Here is a 20,750-nt window from a genome sequence, read left to right on the forward strand (position 1 = left end):
GCTGCCACCTCCTCGCCCAGCTGGGGAGCCCGGCACCGGCCCTCGAGTGCCCCAGCTCTGCAAGACCCCGGGGAGCAGAGCCCTGGCACAGCCCAGTGCGACGGGTCACATCCTGCCCCAGCCCAAGTGCTGGGGCACAGCCCCAACACCCTTCTGCCTCCGCTCCCCTGGCATAACACCCTGCAGCCATTTCATTAATTCTGTTTATTTCTTTTTTTGTTGGTTTGGTTTGGTTTTTTGTGGGGTTTGTTTTTTGAAGTACCATACAAAAATCCTCTTACAGTAACAAATACTGGGTTTACATTAGTAAACATCAACAGAAAGAGCATAGAGAACTACTGCTGGTAACGAACAGCTGAAGTGGCAAATTATTTATTATTGCATATACCTAGGAACTAAAATCTCAGGAGCAATCACGCAGCCGCCACATCCTCTCCGAGAACAAAGCCTCTGGTGACATGAGAGCCCTCGAAGGGGTTACATGGGGGAGTACGGAGCATCCCAAGCTGGACAGGGAGGGGACAAGACCCCAGCTGTGCCCCGGGGAGCAGGAACAGCCACATTGCACCCACGGGAGAGGGGTGTGTGGCTTGGCTGGGGGGACACAGGGAGGGCCACAAGCAGCAAAGCACAGCCCAGGGCCTTGAAACACATCGTTACCCGGGTTCGGCCGGCGGCATGAACAGCACGAGCAAAAGCATCAAAGGACAAATAACTAGCTTATTCTGGGGGAACGGCACTGCAGGGAGCTCGGGGCTTGCAATTCTACCCCAGTGGGGGCAGAGGAGGGAAAATCTGCATTTCAGGGAGCCAAGTCAAGCACCGTCAGGGGAAGGCAGCCCTAGGGAAGGGCATTTTCCTCCTTGTCGTACACAGGACTCGTGAGCAGAGCTCTGTCTGGGATGGGCCACGGGGATGGGTGCTGGCGGGCAGGGAGGGCACTGCTGGAAGATGCAGGGGGTGACCAGGAACCCCTGCGCTCATGCTGAGCTACCCATGCTCCTGGGGAGGAAAAGGCTCCAGCTGAGTGACGGGAAGGGACATCACAAGGGAGAACAGCAGAAATTCAGCTGGAAGGATAAAAAAAACTAACCAGTCAAGAGAAGCTGGAATTTCCCCGGCCAGCAGAACCCAGGCAAGCACCAAGCAAAGTGTTGACAAGCAACAGCTTGAAGCTGGAGACTCTCCCGGATGCTTGGCAGGCCATGGCACGTGCCGGGAGCAAACCCCCTGGCAGCACCGGCCCCGAGCTCAGGCTGTAGGAGCCCATCTGCCTGCAGCCTGCCCCGTGGTGCGGGAATGAGCACAGGACCAGCATGGAGTCCCCACGCTGAAAATGTGCCATCACGACCAGTGTGGGAGCCTGGCAGAAAGCTCTGGGGTGCTGGCACGGTGCTCTCAGCCATCCTACAGACCCAGGGAGGCCCCTGCAGACAGAGCTACGAGCGCCGTGCCTCCCTGCCCCATCCTCACATGCTCTCATCTCTCACCTGCCCCAGCCCAAATTATTCCCTTAATTATCCGTAACAGCTTTTCCCAAGTGATCCCCAAAGCCAAACACAGCTTCTCCTGGGCTCTGCACCCCGCAGCTCCTATTGACTGCCCCTTCCACAGCACTTGGGCACCTGAGCTGCGATGGGTCAGGGACAGCACTGCTGCCCGGCATCCTCAGAGTGCCAAACACCAACAAACCAGAACCAGAAAACACGGCCCGGGGCCTGGAGAGGGCATGCAGAGCAGCGAATGGGGTCTGTACAGTCAAGCATAGGAGTTGAGCCACAAGCAACAGGAATGGGATGCTTGCTCCATCAATCCCAGATCCAAAAGGATCTGGGCACCAGCTCAGAGCAGGGCAAGCAGCAGAGCTGACCAGGGGAGGAGGGATAGCGTGGTCCCCGACGCAGATGGGATGTCAAGGACTCTCAAGGACAGGATGCAGGCAAAGCATGAGCACGCAGCACCCTGCAGATCCAGTGGAGCCCTAGTCGCAACACAAAACAGAAGCGGCAAAGCCAACAGCAACCACCAACCCATCCTGAGGATGCAGCCTCCAAGAGGGAAAGAGCCTCTCTGGCAAACCAAGAGGACAATCAATGCTTTCTTCAAGGCAGGCAGACAGGACAACCCAGTAAAGCAAATGCCACCACAGCCTCAACTCTCAGCCCAAGCCCAGTTTTTAAAGCTCTTCCAGGCCACCTCCATTGCCCTCGAGCCTTCTGAACTCTGAGACACCAACCCCCTGCCCGCGCCAGCCAGCTATGATGGGCAGCACTACAGCAACCCCCAGCTCCTTCACCCCAAGCCCCCATACAGTACTCATGATTATAAGTGCTTTGCATACATAGTTCGACATCATGCATATACATTTCTATGCGCTAAGGCCCTTGGCCCAGCAGAGATACCATCCTCCTGCAGCAGAGAGGTCCTTCATTTTGTGTAGGGCTCGTAGTGTGTGTTGGACTCCGGCCCCCTCCTGCTTCAGCTGGCAGGACCCGAGTCTGCAACAGCCTGGCCAGCTGCTGCCCACGCGCTTGTGTATCGTAGTGGCAGTTCAGCAAACACCAGTGCTAAGTAAGCAGCCGATTACAAAAAGAACCATATTTACAGAGCTACAGTTAGCTTCAATGGGTTACGTTTGCAGAGATTCACCGAAGACAGCCAGAAACAAGCAGCTGTGCATCCCATCGATTCTGCCGGGAAAAACACGGGTACCAACATGGATTTCACAGCTTAGTTGGCACAACTAAGGCGAGAGATTCATCGCTAACCAGATCCTCCCTCCCCAGACAGCAACACTCAAGAGGTGGTTATGACACTAGGGAACAGGACTGTGAGGTGGGGCACAGCATGGAGCAGAGGCCTCACCCAAGAAGCCCCACGGAGGATGGGGTTTCTCCTTTCTAAGTAAGTCTCTGCACGGAAGAGCAGCACCCCTCGTACCAGACATAACCGCAGCCTGCGAGATCACTGAGGGAAGTGAGAGTGGAGGATGCACACACTCAGCAGAGCCTCCTCCTCTGCTTCCTCCGGCATTCAGGCAGGGAGCCCCTGGGTCACAGCAGCGCTCGTGACTGCTCAGCTGGGGTGGTGACCAATGCCGTAGCGCACCAAGGAATTGGGAACCTAGCTCTACAGTGATACACAGCGGGGCGACCTGCCAGCAAGAAGGGGATCTGACCTGCTTATCAGGGAAGGGGAGGGGGCTGTGCTCGCCCCCAGCAATTCAATCACAACTGGATTCCACCTCCTAGAGGCTGGAGCCCACTGGTAATCAACAGCCCAGCCTTTCTGTCCCACCAGCCAACACGGGTTTCAGCTACTGACCAAAAGGGACATCAGGAACGGTCACAAACATCTCAGAGGCTCTGGAGGGGCAGGAGCACAGAGACTCAACTATACAGGGTGCAAGAGTCCAGAGCCAGAAAGCAGCGCCCTGGGGAGAAGCTGAAGGCAGCTGTTGTGTTGTGCATGGGCTGCTCATCTGGCTGGTGGCTGGGAAAGGACCGGGTGAGCCAGCGTGACATTCAGGGAGTCATTGTGCTGCACCAGGGATGTGTGCTTGTAGTGCAAGACCAGGTCCTTGAGGGAGGCGTAAAGGTTGTAGGGTTCAGCAAACCCGTAGCCGGTCGCTGTTTTGTAGATCACGCAGTGCTTGGTGTCACCATCCACCCTGCCAAGGAGACAAGCACAGGTCAGCAGCCCACCAGGGAGCCCCATTGGGACAGGGATGACAGAGGACAAGCGGGTATCACCGAAGTAGCCCAAAGATACATGTGTCCCTGGCAGGAGGAGCCAAGGCACACGGGAGACCTCAAGCAAGCCCAGCCTGCCAGCTGACGCCTCCAACAGCCTCCAGCATCTGGCGAGAAGGGCAGAGCAATATGGGGGCGCAGCCTGTGCCAGCCCCATCCCACCATGCCTGCACGGGACTACTTACACCACGGAGCAGGCGTAGCATCCCTTCTGGCTGCTCTCGCGGATCAGGAAGGTGCCGTCCCGCTTGCCACACAGCATCTCTTCTGCCTGCAAGCGGTTGATCTTCCCCACGTACCATGTTCGTTCCTCGTGGTGGGGCAACTCCTCCTCCTCATCCATCATGGAGTACTGGCTGCAGTCGAGCACAGGTGGGGTCAGACTCTCTCAGCTTGGGCACACGGCCCCCACATCTCCCCTCCCACTGCTAGCTGCTGTCACCCTTTCCAGAAGGAAGATGTCCTCAGCTCCCAGGCAGAGCAACAGGACTGGCCCGCAGCCCTGGAGCAGGCAGAACCAGCTGCGCAGCCTTGCGCTCCTGCAGCCCCCCACAACCCACCACACGCGAGCAGGGACACTCACTCCTCTGTCTCGTTCTTGATGCCCAGCCACTCGTTAATTTTCTTCTGCCTGGCACCCTTCTGCGTCAGCCACCTGGGGAAGGAGGCAGAGCTCAGCGCAGGCGGGCCCGGCCGGCGCCTGGGCCAGGCACCACCTGCGCAGCCACCACCAGAGGGCAGCAGCCGCCCCCCGAGGGCCGGCCATGCCCGCAGGCCGCACGCTGCAGGGCCCGCTGCTGCACCCGGCCAGTCCGACAAGCCCCCAAACGCTGGAGGAGCCAGCTGGATCGCTCCCGGGCTGGGCTGGAAGGGCGGCAGGGCCCTGTTCCCAGCCCTCAGCGAGGGCAGGCACTACGTACACCAAATACTGGTCTCGCAGTTTGCGTAGCTGCATGAGGTCTGGCTTGAGGCTGTTCATGCGCTTGTCGATCTCCCGGTTCTCTGAGGCTTGTTTCTTCAGGTCCTGCTCCAGCTTCATCTTGCTGTCGTGGATCTCCGTGATGCGAGACTTGAGCTTCTCTGAGTTCATGAGGATCCTGGGAGAAAGAGGGGGGTTTAGGCTGTGAGCCAGAGTGGGGGAGGCAGAGGAGGCTGCCTGCCAGCTCCAGCCCGCAGCACACTGCTGGAGACAAGGACTGCGCATGCCTCGGCTCTGTGCTGGGCCAGGATGATCCTTCCAGCCCCCAGAGCCCTTCCCCAACCAAGCAGGGCAGGTCACCACCCCGCCCTGTCCTCACCGTTGAACCTCCTTCTCGTTGCCCTCCCGCCGGAAGCGCTCAATGTACTCCTTGCTGCATTTCTCCTGTGTCTGACACTGTTCCTCAAAGATCTTGATCGTCTCGTTGAAGGCCTCAATTGCTGTCCTCTTCATCTGCAGTTCCTGAGAACAGAGGGGAGAGCTGAGGAAGGGGGAGCATTTGGGCAGGTTTGGAGCCCATTTGCATCCCCTCTTTCCCCCTCCCCAAAGCAGCACCATCCTTGCTGCAGCCAAAATATCCTCGTCTTCAAAGCCCCTTCTCTGGGGAGTCCCCTCAAGTCCAGCAGCAGACAAATCGGAGAGCAGGTGCCCGATCTCTGCTCTCCTCTGTGCATAGCAGTGCAGCTGCCACAGATATTGGGTGCTGTCAGGGCAGCCCGTGGGGAAGGCAGTGCCTGCCTACCTGGGAAGTGCGTGTGTACTCCTCATACAGCAGGTCATACTCCCAGCTCTTGTCCTGGTACTGCTGGTGGTAGACCTTCAGCTGCTCCCCAACGGCTTCCACGCTGTCCTCTTTCACCACTTGGTCCTGCCATACACACAGCCTCCGTCAGGACCTGCTCCTGCCCTACAGCAGCCCCTCTGCAAGGCAGCTGGTCCCACAAAACCCCAGCAGCCCCGCGGGATGGCTGTCACCCCACAAAGCAGTGTCCCAGCAGGCAGATGGACACACATGGATGGACAAGCAAATGCCCCTGGTTCAGTCTGTGCTGGCCAGCTGCGTCCCTGTGGCGCAGGCCTCACCTGCTGGTACTTGGAGATGGGGTAGAGCAGCCTGGTGTCCAGCTTGGCGTTGTACTGGGCAAGTGACTCATGCCGGTAATGGGTGATGAGCTCCACCACCGAGCCGAAAGTCAGGGGCTCTGAGAAGCCGTACTTCCCCTCCCGGTGAAAGATCTTGATCAGCTTGTTATTGCCTCCCTTCCTGTAGTGGGGAGGGGAGAGGAGAGGGCACTTGTCACCATCCCAGCACCCTACACCGGTCTGACGTCTCAGCACCCAGGGAACACATGCCGACAGCTCCAGCCCAGAGCAGTGGAGGCTCTTGGGGACCCCAGCTCCCTACCTGAGCGTGAGTGTGTACTCCCCCTGGATCTTGCTGGAGGCATCGCGCACCAAGAAGGTACCATCCGGTGTGTCCCGTAGCTTCTCATTCACTTCCTCCCTGCAAGGAACGTGATTGTCACAGCCTGTGAGGTGCATCCAGAGCTCCCCTAGACAGCTTGATGGACGTAGCACCCAGCATGTGAGCTGCCAGCCCACCCCCTTACCGAGAAATGTCACCCCAGTACCACTCGGCATCCTGCAAGGACACGCTGTTCCCATTGGCCAAGCTGGCTGCACTGGGCTTTGGCTTAGGTGGTTTTGGAGGCAAGGCTGTAAGAGAAGGAGGGTTGAAACAGGGGGAGCCTAAATCCCAGCTCCCCACAGGCAATCCCTTGGAGTGCTGAGCCCCTCTCCCTGCAGTGACTGTCCTGGGAAGCCCCCTTGGCTGCCACACTGCCAGGAACGCAGCAGAGGAATTTCTCCAACTGGCCTCCAGGCACAGCTGGGCTACAGAAACACCCTGAGTAACCCGCTCGCTCACGGGGGCAGAGACTCCACACCCATGGAGCACAAATGCCTTGGGCCTCAAGGAAGGGGCATCTCAGTACCTGGAGGCAACTGTTCTGGCTCCAATTCCTTCGTCTGCAGAAGTATCTCCAAAAACAGCACGGAGAAGTCAGGGCTCAGCTCTGGGCTGCAGGGAGAGAGAAGCCAAGTAAGAACAGTGGTTGTGGGGGAGAACTTGGCACTGGCTCCTGTGCCCCCTGGGCAAAGGGGCAGCCGGGGTCAGCTTGTTCATCCCAGCTGCCAGATTCCAGGCTGACACAGAAGCAAAGGCTCTGCCCTAGCTTTGAGTCCCACCTCTGCGTGCTGCCAGCAGCTCCAATCCACGTGCAGCGAGGCAGGGGCTGTGGGCAGACCTGCTGTTACAGGCTGGACTCCCTGTACTGGCAGGCACAGCGGCCAATGCTGGAACCCAAAAGCCTCACGTACCTGGCGCCAGGCAGCCGGAGAAGAAGGGGGCCGAAGATCTCTCCCAGGGCCCGAGGGTGGAGGCTGTTGCTCTCGGCCTGCTGCGATACCTTCCCCAGATGCCGAAGCAGGAACTGCAGGGTGAGCGTGTTCTGGAGCGGGACCGCAGGCGACTCCAGGGCCAGCAGCAGCTGCTTCCGGCAATTCTCTGGCTGAGGGATCTCTGGGGAGAGAACAAGACACGATGGGAGGGCTGGGATAACCGGCACCGCTCTCCACACTCTGGCTGCGTCACAGTGCTGTCAGCAGCAGGGGGCATGTACCCCATAGGGACAGGACTTATTTTAATACCCCACACGCGTCCATCCCACCCAGCCACCCACTCCCAAGTGTGGCCAGGGGAGGCTCTTACCCTGCAGGATGCGAAGGATGTCTCCGTGCACGGACACCGGCACCACAGGGGAGGGCAGGTCCTGCAGGTAGCCTCGCAACGCCTCGCCCAGGGAGTGCATGTCAAAGGGCTCCAGGTCACCCAGGGTCCAATCTGCCAGGGCACAGATTTCCCATGGGTGATGGGCGCAGCGCCACGCACCCAGCCAGCAGCTCCAGTGCTGCCGGCACCCATCCTAGAAACTACCTCACACCACCCGGCCACCTACCACAGAACATGGCAGCCTGGCACCCCAAGAGAGGTCAGGCACCATCGTAACAGAGGATGCTTGGAAGTGCCCCCTGCACCCCAGAGATTCACTCTGGGAACCCAGGCAGGGTCCCCCCTGGTGGGGGGTAGAGGTCATTTTGGGTGCTCACACCCTTTGCTCTAAGCCTGCCACACGAATTCTGCACACCCACAACTAGGGTGACAGTTTTGTTCCGTGCTGCTGGTACAAACCAGCACAGACTGACCTGCCACTCATTGAACCCAATGGGGAAAACGTCTCCCTCAACGCACGGCACCCCACGAACGTGAGGCGCAGGCTGTCAGGAGAGCACATAAAGCCTGTCCTGCAAGCAGCGCAGCCAGAGCTGACAGCACTGCGTAGTTGGGGTTTACAAGAACGCCTACAGAAGGGGACAAGCAGCGTGGTGCTGGATGATGCCCAAGGCCAGCCGAGAGGCAGACAGCTCCAAAGGCTCCCCGGCAGAGACATCAGCTGCTGGCACAGTGGAGCCAAGGCTCCAGCCACCAAGCTGAGCTGGAAAGATCCTCCCCTGCTTATTAGTGGTGTGACAGAGCCAGAGAAGCCTCCACCAGCCCATCAGCAGAACACCCCAAGAGCGGGGCAGCCCAAAGAGACTGCAGGAGACAAGCACAGGGGTTCATTTGCTGGCCTGTGAGTCTCCGAGCCAGCACCACGTCCCTTTGCTCCAGCCCAGGGACAGTGGCAGGAATCGCCCCTCTCCCATCCCTTCCGCAAGAGACAGGGATGTGTTGGGACAGGGACGGCCCAGCCCCACAGGCAGTGTGCCGGGAGTCAGGAACTGCCGGGGACAGGCGAGCCTGGCCTGGATTGCATTACTGCTGGCGCTGTCACATCCACTAATCTCCTCCATCTGAGCCGATTCGCCTCCTCACCACGCAGAGCTGGTTCTTACCGGTTCTCAGCGCTTGCCTCAGTTCGGAGCCAGATGTCCTGTACAACATCTCGCTGTCTAACCCTGCGGAAGCGGGGACATTGCTGTTAGCTGCGAGCCGTGCAGCTCCCAGCGCACGCACCATTTCACTGCCAGCTCTGCGACCACACGCTGGCCGGGCAATAGCCATGGCACAGCTAACCAGGCCTGGACAGTGTCCAAGCCAATCTCCTGCAGACACTGCTGCCGTCCCCTAGGCCCCCAGGGCACCTGGTGTAGTGGCTCCGTTTCTGCCTTCCATGGCACCCATCCGGGCTGGAACCACTTCCCAAAACCCCAGCACCCATCTGGGGCACGTAGGTGTCCTGCGTGCAGAGCCAGCACCCTCACCCCAGGTCTCTCCACAGGGTGGCACAGCAGGGTCAAGCCTGGCTCTAGGGAACAGTGGCTCAAGCCAGAGAGGAGCGGGAGGGCCTCCCCTTCTGCAGGCAGCTGCGTCCTGCCTGTCCCACAGAGCTCGGTCCAGTGCCAACAGTTTTTAAAGACAGATGCCTCCCCCTCTGCCCTCACTGTGGGCTTTCAGGGGGTATCAGCCCCTCAGTGCATCCTCCCTTACCTTTCTTCTCAATAGCTTCCACCAGCTTCACCAGCAGCGGCGGTGCAATCTCGGGAGGGCTGAACTGCTCCTGCAAATCTGGGAGAGGAGATCCTAAGGGAGAGGGAAGGAGAGAAGGGGTCAGCCCCAGCTCAGCCCCTAGCAGATGCTCTGCAGCAGAGCCTGGCCAGGGCACAACCCACGCTGTGCCCCACAGCAGTCTGACAGCGAGGAAAGCCACAGCCCCTGCTGCGAGGCTGCAGCCCACGCAAACGCTGCAGGGAGGCTGCGGGGAACCTGTGAGCTGGCCCAGAAACCAGCACGGCACTTGTTGAGCCCAGCCTCACTCGGAGCCCCTGACGGGGTGTGCACAGGGGGACCCCTACTGCTCCCTGCAGAGGCCAGGAGGCAAAGCTGATCCCCCCCAGGAACCCCGGCACCCTGGGCAGGCAGTGCAGGGGTTACCGGGGCTCCTGGAGCTTGGGCCGGGTTTGGTCCCTGCCCAGCACAGGGGCAGTGCAGAGCTGGCAGAGGAGCACGGCCAGGGAGCTCGCTTGCGGTGGCGAGCTGTGATTAATTCAGCGATTCAGACAGAACGCCATGTCAGCAAATTCCTGCCCTTGATTGCTCGTTTAACATGGAAACCAGCCCTCTGCCTCCCCCTCCCTGTGAGCCCACAGCCTCCGTGCAAGCAGTTCCAGGGCGCAGACAGCCCGCAGCACGGGACCGGGGTCCTCCCCTTCCCAAGGGATCTACGGCCCCCCATCGGGTGACATGTCACTGCCCCTTCCAGAAGATCCCGAGGTCCCACTGTGGGATCCCCCCTTCCCCTGTGCTGGAGGGGTGACACATGCTGGGGCAAGAGCACGCAGGCCTGGCGAGGCAGCTGCCAGCGGGAGGCTTGCCGAAGGACGAGCAGTGCCAGGCTCCGTCTCCCTTCCAACCGAGCACCAGCCAATGCCAGAGGCTCCTCCAGGCCGGTCCACAGCCCCAAGCAGACCCTGGGGAGCCCACGGTCAGCGAGGACACCCAGCACGCTCCGCTCTGAGGAGGCAGAGCCAAAAGGCTGCTCCCCATTGCAAAACACAGCTCTGCTGTCATGGATCCGACCTGAACTCGCCTGGTGTGGTCTCGCCACGAGGCACAGCAAGCTGAAACTCTGCAGCCAGCTGAGCCTCCTGCACCCGCAGCCTCACGGGGAAGATGAAGCCGCAGAAAGGGGAGCAAATGGGGCAGGCACCCAGCGGTTCTGCAAGGGCCTGTGCTGCTGGGGTGCAGTCCCCCACCAGAGAGATCCCCTGGGCAGGGGATGGGGCCCAGCGTGGTGCTGGTTGGGGTGGGGAAGCTGCAGGCAAACTGCCAGGCTGGCAGCTCCGAGCCTGACCCTTGGGAAGGGCTGAAGGGAGAGTAAATACTGGTGCTGCCCACGTGGCCCGGCCGGGAATGTGCTGCTTCAGCAGGCAGCAGCTTGCCTTTTTTATCAGGCAGCCTGTGCAGGAGCCAGCAGCGGCTCCCGAGCCTGCCGGGCCTCCGGGCTGGGCTGCGGCAAACAAGGCTGCTCACAGCACGGCCGGGGCAGCTGCGGAAATATTTCCGAGCCGCATTTTCCGCTCGTGTTCTCTGTGGAAGGCAAACACCAGCAGCTCATAAATTCACCGGTAGAAACTGCTGGGTCTTGCCGCTCATCAGGGCCAGCCCTTGCTCCCAGCCGTGGCACTGGCCCTCCTCCACGGGTGACACTGGGGACAAAGGGATCCCTGCCAGCCAGGACAGGACCCGGGAACCAGGGCAGAAACACCACCAGCTATGAGCTTCGTGGGGCAGCCAGGAGACATCTCTGCGCCTCCCAAAGTGCACAGACCACAAAGAAATAACACAGGCTTGGCTTAAATACAGTTTCTTGGTTGCAAAAACGTGCCTCCCCACCAGCATTCCAGCAGGCTGCGTGTAAAATGGCCCTGGGGGTTTTGAATTGCTACCCATCGGGTCCCAGCTGAGCCCAAAGGGGAGGCTGGCTGTGGGGACATACCCACAGGGGACAGGGCTGGCACCCCCCACGCGTGCCCTGGTACAGGACCCTCACTCTGCTCCACCCCCAGGCGGGACACAGACAAGCCGGCTTTTGGTTTCTTTCCCAACCTTTTCTGTGTGTCAGGAGCTTTGGCGTTCATCATCTTCCACATCCCAAAAGATTCCCACCCCTGCGCTGGGTTTTGACCACCTCAGACACACCTCCACCAAGCCCTGCTTGAAAAGAGGAGGAGGAGGAAGCCCACGAAAGCAGAAATAAAGCCCCCGAGGGAGTGCAGGGCTGGATGCAGGCAAGCTCGATGCATCCACCGCAGAGCATGTCCCGGGCTCCCAAGGGGAGCTGCTTTCTTGGAAAGGCAGGTTGTGAGCGGGATGACTCAGGTCAGCAGCTCTCGCTGCCAACCCAAACGCACATCCCAGCCGCATTCCCACCCTGCGGAGACATTTTCTGGGGCCACCCCTCCAGCTCTGGGAGCAGGAGCATGGGAGGCAGCTGCGGGGAGCTGCATCAGCCCCACCACCCTGGTTTCTGAGACAGGGGCTCCTTTCCATTCCTTAAGAGCCCAGAGATGTTTCACACAGCTAGAAGCTGCGGGTCCCAGGCAGAGAAGGATGGGGAGGACGTAGGATTGCCAGCCGGGAGCATGCTCTGATGTCCACCAACGCCTGCTACTGAGTACGTCCCATGTGCACCGCCACGAGGTCTTCTGCAAGGCACGGGAAGGCAAAGCGTGGCTATCACCCTTGTCTGCCCTCTCAGAGCACCCAGGGGCTGCTGGGGCCCTGCCACAGGGTTGATGTGCCTGGGAGCAAAAAAAGTAGCCAAAGAGAAGGCAGCTGCGGCAGCTCCACAGGCAGTGCTGAGGCACAGTGGCTCTCCCAGCTCCCGGACCAGGTCCGTGCCAAGCCCAGCACTGACTGGGAGGCAGCCGCAGGTGCAGGACAGCCCATGCCTTGCCCGAGGGTGGCTGCGCAGCCCCAGCGAGAGCTCTGCGATCCGCAGGGAGGGATGGGTGCCAGGCAGACAAGCAATTAGCTCCAGTTCTCAGAAGTACTCTTTTAGACCCTGACTTTTCTCCTCTTGCCCAGAGACAAGTAATTGTGTGTCTCAGTGGCGCTGAGCAGCTCTTGGCAGGGAGCGGTGCCCCAGGCGCTCCAGAGGCAGAGGCAGGGAGGTGGTTGGGAGAGGTCAGGACATATTCCTAAAGGGAGGGAGCTGGGCAAAACCCTCAGCAGAGCAAGGAGAGGGACCAAGGACCACGGGGATCCTGGCTGGTCACCCGCCAGAGAGGGAGAAGGATCTTGGAGAGGTAAGAGTGGGAACAAGGCTTGTCCCAAGAAGCTCTGCTAACCACACTGATAAGCTGGAGGAACAAAGTGTTTTTCTCTTGGCCAGGACACAGCGTGAGCCCACACCCCCAGGCAACTCCACTGCATTGCTGCCAGCTTCACCGCTGCCCTGCAAAGCCACTCACACATCCTCATCCGCTGCACGCTGGGAGTGAAGGTGTCTCAGAGAAACACGGCACGCAGCAGGGCTTACCTTGCTCCAGAGCCTCTGGCAGCCGGCAACCACTGGCCCCCGGCGTGGCTGGCAGGGGTCTTTGCACTCGGGGCCGGTGAGAGGGAACGGAGATCTTCACAGGCCCCACGTACTCCACGTACGTGCCAGGGAAGTCGCCCTTCTGCTTGGTCCGCTCGTTGACGCCCAGGATCCACCCAATCTGATTGGGGGTCTGCTCATCCCCATCTTTGAAGCCCAAGGCTTGCAGGGCCCCCTTGCTCACCACCAGGATGTCCCCAGGTAGTAGATCAATGTCCTCCTCACGCTCCTTGCGGTAGGGGTAGAGTGCACGGTACTGGAACCCATCGGTGCTGCCCATTTCTCTGCCGTGGGGAGAAGGGTTCTAAACGCTGAGGCAGCACGTTTCACGCGGGAGAGGAGAGGCCTCAGAGGCAGCTCTCCCCCATCAGCACTCAATGTCTCTGCATGAACCAACACCCCAGGAGCCTGGTCTGGGCGCCCTGGCGCGCTTAGGTGCAGCCCCTTTTTCTTAGCTTGAAACCACGATTCAACCAAATTATGGAGCAAAGGGAGAAGGAGACAAACATAATCCAGCACTTGTGAGTGGGCATGCAGCAAAGAAACAGGAGAGCAGGATCCGCTTCACCAAAAAAGAAGCAGGTTTCTTGGAGTCCAGGGGGCAAAAGCACAGCAGGCTTCCAGCCCAGAACGGTGTGGCATGCTATGTCTCCCTTCCCAGTGCCTGCAAAGAGAAGACTTGTCACCGCGCAGCAAGGCACCCTGCATCCTCCTGAGACGCCAACATTCAAACCAGGGGTGCAGCTGAGAGAGGCAGGACTTGTTTCTCTCCTACCTACCAGCTGATGCTGAGCCCTAGATCCAACCAGGACATGCTAATATCAATTTACACTCCCAAAAAGCAAGAGAGGAGCCAGCGGCTGCAGGCAGGAATGCCACCTCCTTCTGCTACAGTCAGGCACCAGCTCTGCATCTTAAAAGAGTCTCACTCCTGCTTCTTCAGCTTACCCTCCTCACAGCGCTTACGCAAACAAGAAGACAACAAGTGGGACAAAACAGCCTTTATGCAGGAACTTTTGCATACAGAAAAGGGTGACCTTGCAACCACCAGCTGGAGGCCCTGAATAGGAACAAAAGAAAACAGATTTAACCTTTCCTTGTTAAATCCATTAAATTTCACAGGTCACCTTTACATCTTCCCATACATTCCCCCACAAAGTCATTTTCTGAAGGTAGCTGCCCACAAACGTAGGTTAACCGAGCTTTCAGCAGAAGGCTTTTGAGATGCTTTGCTATTCCCACAGAACAGCACTTCAAAGCTTTGCTCTGAGCAAAGCAAATTTTTGAACTTTTCAAAAGCAGTAAGAGCATCAAGTGCAGGCATGGGTTCTTTTTGCAGAGATGGAGGTGAAAGGAGTTAAAAATAATCTTTAGAAGCCTTCAAGTCTACTTAAAGCTGCTAACTGCCTTTCAGCTATTCAGAGAGAAATTGAAGAGTATGCTGCCTGCCCTGCCCAGAAATCCACCAAAAAGAACAAACCTGGGTTATGACATGTTGTTGAAGGGATGTATGAGCTGGGGCATTCCCACCAGCCGAGCACGTCCTCTTTTCCCATCCCCTCCCAGCCGCACGGGCCAATATTCCACCTCCTCCAGGCAAATCTCAGTGTTCCAGTTCCCCCAGCCACAGCATGCAACTGAGGACTGGACCTACAAGGCACTGGGGCAGCCAGAAACCAGCCTTCCCAGGGACACCCTAGGCCTGCTGAAATGCTGCAGGTCCTATTAATGGCTTGAGCTGTTTTGGCCCAGAAACCACCAAACCCAGCTCAAACTCTTGAGTCTCATCTGAAAACTATTAGTGAGCAGGAAGGTGCTTCTCAGGGCTGTGGGAGCCTCTGCAGAGGGAGGTGAGGAGGCAAAGGGAGCCAGGGCACCCCTCCCAGCGGGGTCAATGCACAACCAAGCATGGCACGAAGCCAAGGCTGCTCTGACCGCTGGTTGGACTCTGCAAAAAGGCACTAATGTTGGTGGATCTGCAGCATTTCAAAATAACCCTCCCAGGCTGGCAACATGCTACAGCTCACATCAGCTACAAACCCCTCTTTCCTCTTGCACGTGCTACCACCCCTGCAAGTTATCAGAAAGTCTGAGGTTGGTGCAAGCCCCCCAGAGGAGCCAGCTTCACCTCTCTGCAGCCAGGCTCTCCGGGACAGCACCACGCTGCGGGCTCCTTCCCTTGACAAAGAGGAAAGGCACAAAGAGGCTGTGGCACATGAAACCCGTGCAGCAGCCAGGGCCCGCGCTAGTTGCCTGAGCTTGGGCAAGCGTCCCAGCTGGGCTATCTTTGCCATGAACCAGCAGGCACTGCCCTCGGGGAGGTAAGACGCTTGCAGCCAGGCTCTGGTGGGCGGGGAACAGGACTGAGCCTGATCCGAGTTGCTGGAGAGCTTCTCCGGAGCTCCGGGAGCAACATGAGGTTGCCGGATTCATGAAGAGACCCCAGGGAGGTCCCTGGTGTTCACAGGAGAAGCAGCACATCCCAGCACAGTTGCCGTGCAAGCTCCCACCACGCCGGGATGGCAGCCGCAGGGAATTCGCAGCACAGCCCGCGCTTCCCCAATCCAACCAGCCGCAGCCAGGAAAATATTACTTCATAATCCAGAGTATAAAGAGAGATTTATGACCAGGCTCACTGCCTGCCCCTCGCCCCTCTGAATGTTGCCTGTCAAGGTCCAACAGAAACGAGCTGGCAGTGCTGGGGGCACTGTCTGACTGCTGGGGGGCCACTGGGAAAGGCACCAGCAGCTCCTGCTCCTCCCAGAGAGGACAGACCCCATAAGGCACCCGGGGACAGCAGAGCCCAAACCCAGTGGGGTTGATGCTGCCCTGCAGGCACCTCCCCAGCTTCCACCCGCAGATCCCAGCCCCGACTCCAGGCGCCTCAGACAAGCCGGTGCAGCTGAAGAGGCTGGAAGGACAAAACGTTCAGCCCTGGCAAACTCGTTCAGTAGCTTTTAAAAGCAGGCCTGCGCGGAGGGGTGAGAAGAGGAGACAGTCGGTATGGAGCACCGAGTCCCTCCAAAGAGCGGGTCCCGCAGCTTCTGCTGCCCCATGCAGCTCCACCAACTCCTTCCAACCTTCTGTGGTGGGAAAGCAGAGACACAGCTCTGTGCCACCCTGGTTTCCACATCCCAGCGCGTCACTGGGCTCATGGAAAAACAAGGATAATTTAAGAGCCAGCCTGGTCCTGGAGCAGTCTCACCTGCCTTCTCTGCACTCAGCCCATGTGGGGATCAAGTGCCCACGAATGTGGGTGAGGAGCCCCTCAGGAAACTCGAATCCGCATGGCTAATGCCGGCACTGTCCTCTCCAGGGGAAACAGTTGTCTTCTGTCCTGCCACAGATCCAGCGAGCAGCTTCCCTGGCTGAGCTCTGCATGCAGGGTGGCAGCCGCCGGTCAGGAAAGCTCTGCACCCCACAGACAGCAGCTGACTGAATCAATGTGTCTTTGGGGAGAGGCAACACACACTTCGCAGAGCCCTGAAACAGCTCTTTAGAGGGAAGGCAAGTTGGGGAAGGCAGCACTGAGAGGCCAGGACACGCACAAGCCTGTCAGATGCAAGCACACCTCTGAGCTGGGGTTCTGTGTGTGCACGAGAGCGGAGCAGCTTGCCAAAAGATTTCAGTGGGCCCAGCTCCAGGTTTGCTCAGCTCTCGGAGAGGAACCTCGTGTGTCCACACTGGCAAGCACTTGCTTAGGCTGCTCTGAAAATCTCATGCATCAGACATCTAAATACCTTTGGTAAATCTATCTCAGCGCCCAGAAACAATCCCTCGATTCATTAACTGCTGTCAATACTTTCTTTGTTTAATACATCGGTTTGAAACAAAAAACACATTACAAGTCTTTTTGTGTGTGCCCAGCGCACAAATAAAAGCATCTTAACATTTTAAATGTGGTTCCTGTGCTTTTTAACCCAGTTCCAAATGCAGTTTAAAGTGCAGCTTGACTTGAAGGGAGACTGAGTGTTACTTTCCCTCCAGTGAGGCAAAAGAATGCATAAAAATATTTAAAAGAAGACTATGCTTACAACAATCTACACAGCTCAAGTCTTTCCAAGTTACACGAGAGCCTTAGCAAGCAAGAAAACACCAAATCAAGTTTTGACAGCAAAACACTACATGCTAATGGGTTACAAACAACGAGAACGAACCTTTTTTTAAAATCAAAATAGAGAATAGGACAATGCAACAAGGGATGGAAACAAAAATGGACACAGAGCCGCCTGCCACATCGTGCCCTATCATGACAACTGCTGCTGCATGGAGCCTTTCTGCCCTACGCAGCCAAGGCAGTTCTGCTGGCTTCGCACCACGCGAGAGTGGCAGCAGCCTGCAGTACCAAGCACATGGTGGGTCATGCTGCGCCCACAAGCACCCAAACCACCGAGCAGCATCAGAGCCGAGGGCCAGAGCTTGGCAAACCGTGGTTTATAATTTGGGACAAACAGCACAGCAACCCCCCGTGCTCCTGGGCAGCCTCCCAGGCCAGCTTCCTCCCCTGCCCAGCCGAAGACCCTGAACAACTCTCAAGGCTTGAGACACGGTGGAGGTGGCAATGCCAGGGAGCTGGCAGGAAAGGGAGCTGGAAATACTCTGCCAGATGCCTCTGGGGAAGCGGCCAGGGGAGTGGGGAGAGCTGGAGCTGCGCTGGGGGTTTGCACTCCCGGGCTGGCACCAGCCACGGGGCTGCCAAGGCAGCTGGTATTTCCCTCCAAAAAGGAAAAAGCGGCAGGGGAGGCAAGTTACACTGTGAGCCATGGCCAGGCCAGGGCTGCTGTCCTGACAGTGACCACATCCCAGCAGAGGCATGGGGCAGTTGAGGCCATTTTCACTTCTTTTCTCACCAAGAAATGCTTCCTATGCAGCCAGCAACAGAGCCTGAGCTACAGCAGCCTCCTGCCCACAGCCACCAGCTGCCCTTTGCCAGGGATACTGAGCATTTACTGCTCAGAGTGAAGTTTCATTAAATATTTTTCTTTGTTCACTGAAGCCCAAGGAAGTGAAGGAGTATCTGAAACATTTCACTGAAAAAGTAAACGTTATGGTTAGTAGGGATCTGAGGAGCCTAATAAATCACTGCCTTGGGATAACTGATACCTTCCTCATTTTTGGGAGACAACCGGAGGTCTCAGCAGCTGCCTCCTCAAAGGCTGGACAGTCCGAGAGCACCTCAGGCAATCTGCAGACCTATTCCAAGATTTCTCATGCTGTCCAGAGGCTTCTTCCGATGCTGGACCTTCTCGCTTCAGCTGAAGCTCGTCCTCTCTTATCCACCTCAGAAACTTTCTCCTCCCCACAAGACCCTTTTACTTGGCTGGAGACTTACACGCTGGCACCGAGTGGAGAAGGGCCAAATGCCTTATACCAGCACCATTGCTTCACTCCCAGCTCCTTTTACACTAGCCTCCAAGCAGCAAGAGCACATTACTTCCATTTTAGGAGCATTCACGCGGCGGGGTTTAGGGACTTTTTTCAGAAATAAACCCAGGAGCTGTATTTTGGCTACTTCCCTCAAAAACTACAGTTCTAAAAAAACTGAGTATATAAAAAAAATATTTAAATTGCTCTTGCTAACTTATCTGCTTAAAATCACATTCCCCAGGGTATTTGGAATTTATATGACGATTTATTAGCAGCTCTACACAGTACAGCAATCACATGAAGTAACCTACAAGGTGAGAAGTAACCACGTTAGCAGGCCAGCATTACTCGGGTATGGGTTGAAAGAGGAAAGACCTTCCAACTTGAGAAATCCACTGCCCCTTCCTCTGTTTGCTTTTTATCTTCCACTAGTCGGTTACTTTAGCTCCAAGCTGTGGCTCCAGATATTCCCAGAGGAATTAAAAGAGCCCTCGATATTATAAATACTCTTTTTCATTGTAAACACACCCCAGCACTCAGAGCAAAGCGCCAGAGCTCTGACACGGCTCCAAACTGGCTCTGCAAACCGCTCTGCTCCTCACCGCATTCCAGCTGAGCTGCGGTTTCTCTTCCAACCCAGAGCTTTTGTCCAGCAAGACCCAACTGCGGGCAGAAAGGATGTTCCTGTGTGCCTAAAAACTTGTTCTAGTGAGTTAAAACCCGAGGGTTTGGGGCAGCAGTCACCTTTAGGAAGACCAAAGCCTTGCCACGAACTGCACAGGCAGACTGAAGCACGATCTGCCCACGTCAGAGAAGAGAGTCACCAAAGAAACCTAACCATGGCTTGGATTTTCCCACATCATGGAAGAGTTGATGACTAGAGCAGAGGCCAACCCAGCCTTGGGGACACACCAGCCCTTCGCATGTTAGGGAAGGGTGGGGAAATGGCCAGGAAAGCAGTGATTTAGGCTATATTTACTCAGCTGTCTCCATTCCCTGCTCTCACAGAGAAAGTCACAGGGCCAGCTCCCCAGTGGCTCTAAGAGCTGCCCAGGAAATAAAAGCCATGCATTAATGGAGAGGAGAGACAGCCATTCTTCTGCCTTCCTGGCCACGGGTGCTCAAAGGTGCAACACTGGTGCCACTGCATCTTTTCACAGCTTTCACAGAACTCATTTTAGAAAGGTTTCCCCCCCGGGTTTTATTTCCCATTGAACACAGACCCCCAGGCAGGGAGGTATGGGACCGTGGGAATCCTCCTCTTCAAGGGGCAGAGAATCATCCGCAGGATTGAAAGAAACACAGCACACAAACCTCACTGGGAAGAGGTGGGCTGGCCACCATCCCCGAGCCAGGGTCTGAGGGCAACCGTGTCCAGAAGCAGCAAAGCCACAGCCACCCCCAGGCTGGACTCCAGCACACCCAGCCAGCCAGGCACATGCCTGGGCCGTCCGGACCCAGCCTGGGGGTTGCTGGGGAAGAACCGCGGTGGGGCCAAGCCCCCAGCCCAGGCTGGAGCCGTGCAGCCCTGACGGGCCGTTTTTCTCCAGCTCTGCCACCCAGAGCGTCTGGATCCTCGGCGACGGGGGCTGCACCGTGCCAAGGTGGGGGTCCCTGCACCAGTACCGCTGCAGGGGGAATGGCACAGGGGTCCCCGCGCTGGCACTGCTGGGGGGCACAGCCCTGGCACACGGAACGCACAGCCCAGCCCTGGCACCCCGGCGTGGGGCATGCAGCTCGGGCACAGGGGACATGCCCTGGCCCCTCGGGGCGGGGGGACTGGGCCAGCCCGGGGGTGGCACGGCGCGGGGGGCGGGCGGCACGGCCCTGGCAGCGGGGTACCCTGCGCTGGCACCGCCGGGAAGGGGACGGGGACAGCCCCGGTGCTGCCCCCGGGGAGCAGGCAGAGGCCCAGCCCGGGGGACACGGCGGGGCGCTGCCCCGCGGCGCCTCACGCTGAGAGGCCGCGCTCACCGCGGGTGCCGGCGCCGGCCCGCCCGCCAGGCCCCGGCTCTGGTTCCGATCCCGGACCCGCTCTCCCCCGGCCCCGCTCTCCCCCGGCCCCGGCCCACCTCTTCGCCGTCCCCATCCGCCGCCGCTCGGCTCCAGCCCGCTCCTGCCTCCCAGCCCGGCGGCAGCCTGGGAAAGGGCCCGAACCCCGCCGGAACGGCCCGAACCCGCCCCGGAAAGACCCGACAGAGGCCAGAGAGGGACGAACCTGCCCGAAGCCTCGGCGGCCCCGCCCCTTCCCCCGATCGCCGGCCGCGATCGGGACCACGCCCCGAGCCCGAGCCGTTCCGGAAGGAGCCGAGGGGTCGCCGGCGCCAACCGCCGCGAGGCTCTGAGGAAGAGCGTGGCGGCGCCCCCTGGCGGCGGGTTGGGACCGCGGATCGGGCACGGCACCGGGCACCGGGGATGCACCGGGCACCAGGCATCGGGCACTGGGGCTGCACCGGGCACCGGGCACCAGGCACGGTGGCTGCACTGGGA

The 20,750-nt window shown here is 58.6% G+C and overlaps 1 protein-coding gene across 2 annotated transcripts; it reads right to left on the reverse strand.

Moving 5' to 3' along the window:
- Window positions 1-189: 189 nt before the first annotated feature.
- Window positions 190-20,469, reverse strand: PIK3R2 (phosphoinositide-3-kinase regulatory subunit 2). 2 transcript variants are annotated; one of them, XM_055804789.1, is made up of 17 exons: window positions 20,333-20,461; window positions 13,860-13,953; window positions 12,834-13,557; window positions 9,281-9,373; window positions 8,686-8,748; window positions 7,502-7,633; window positions 7,111-7,312; window positions 6,726-6,811; window positions 6,342-6,447; window positions 6,137-6,235; window positions 5,815-5,995; window positions 5,474-5,599; window positions 5,051-5,193; window positions 4,673-4,849; window positions 4,336-4,407; window positions 3,938-4,108; window positions 190-3,670 (listed from the first exon to the last, which is right to left on the reverse strand). In XM_055804789.1, exons 3-17 carry the CDS (start codon window positions 13,171-13,173, stop codon window positions 3,478-3,480), a joined length of 2,184 nt encoding a protein of 727 aa, XP_055660764.1. In that variant the 5' UTR covers window positions 13,174-13,557; window positions 13,860-13,953; window positions 20,333-20,461; the 3' UTR covers window positions 190-3,477. The 2 variants fall into 2 exon arrangements, with proteins under 2 accessions (XP_055660764.1, XP_055660763.1); XM_055804788.1 differs by lacking the exon at window positions 13,860-13,953 and having other exon boundaries at window positions 20,333-20,469.
- Between the last annotated feature and the right edge of the window lie 281 nt (window positions 20,470-20,750).

The sequence above is a fragment of the Falco peregrinus genome, chromosome 5 (assembly GCF_023634155.1).
Source record: "Falco peregrinus isolate bFalPer1 chromosome 5, bFalPer1.pri, whole genome shotgun sequence".
Taxonomy (NCBI): Eukaryota; Metazoa; Chordata; class Aves; order Falconiformes; family Falconidae; genus Falco; species Falco peregrinus.

Excerpts from the sequence above, each read along its gene's own strand:
- PIK3R2 (XM_055804788.1), bottom strand. The coding sequence starts at position 13,173 with ATGGGCAGCACCGATGGGTTCCAGTACCGTGCACTCTACCCCTACCGC. Across the intron at positions 6,812-7,110 it reads CTCCGGCTGCCTGGCGCCAG|CCCAGAGCTGAGCCCTGACT; the intron begins GTACGTGAGGCT and ends CTCTCCCTGCAG. Across the intron at positions 4,408-4,672 it reads CTGCGAGACCAGTATTTGGT|GTGGCTGACGCAGAAGGGTG; the intron begins GTACGTAGTGCC and ends CTCCTTCCCCAG.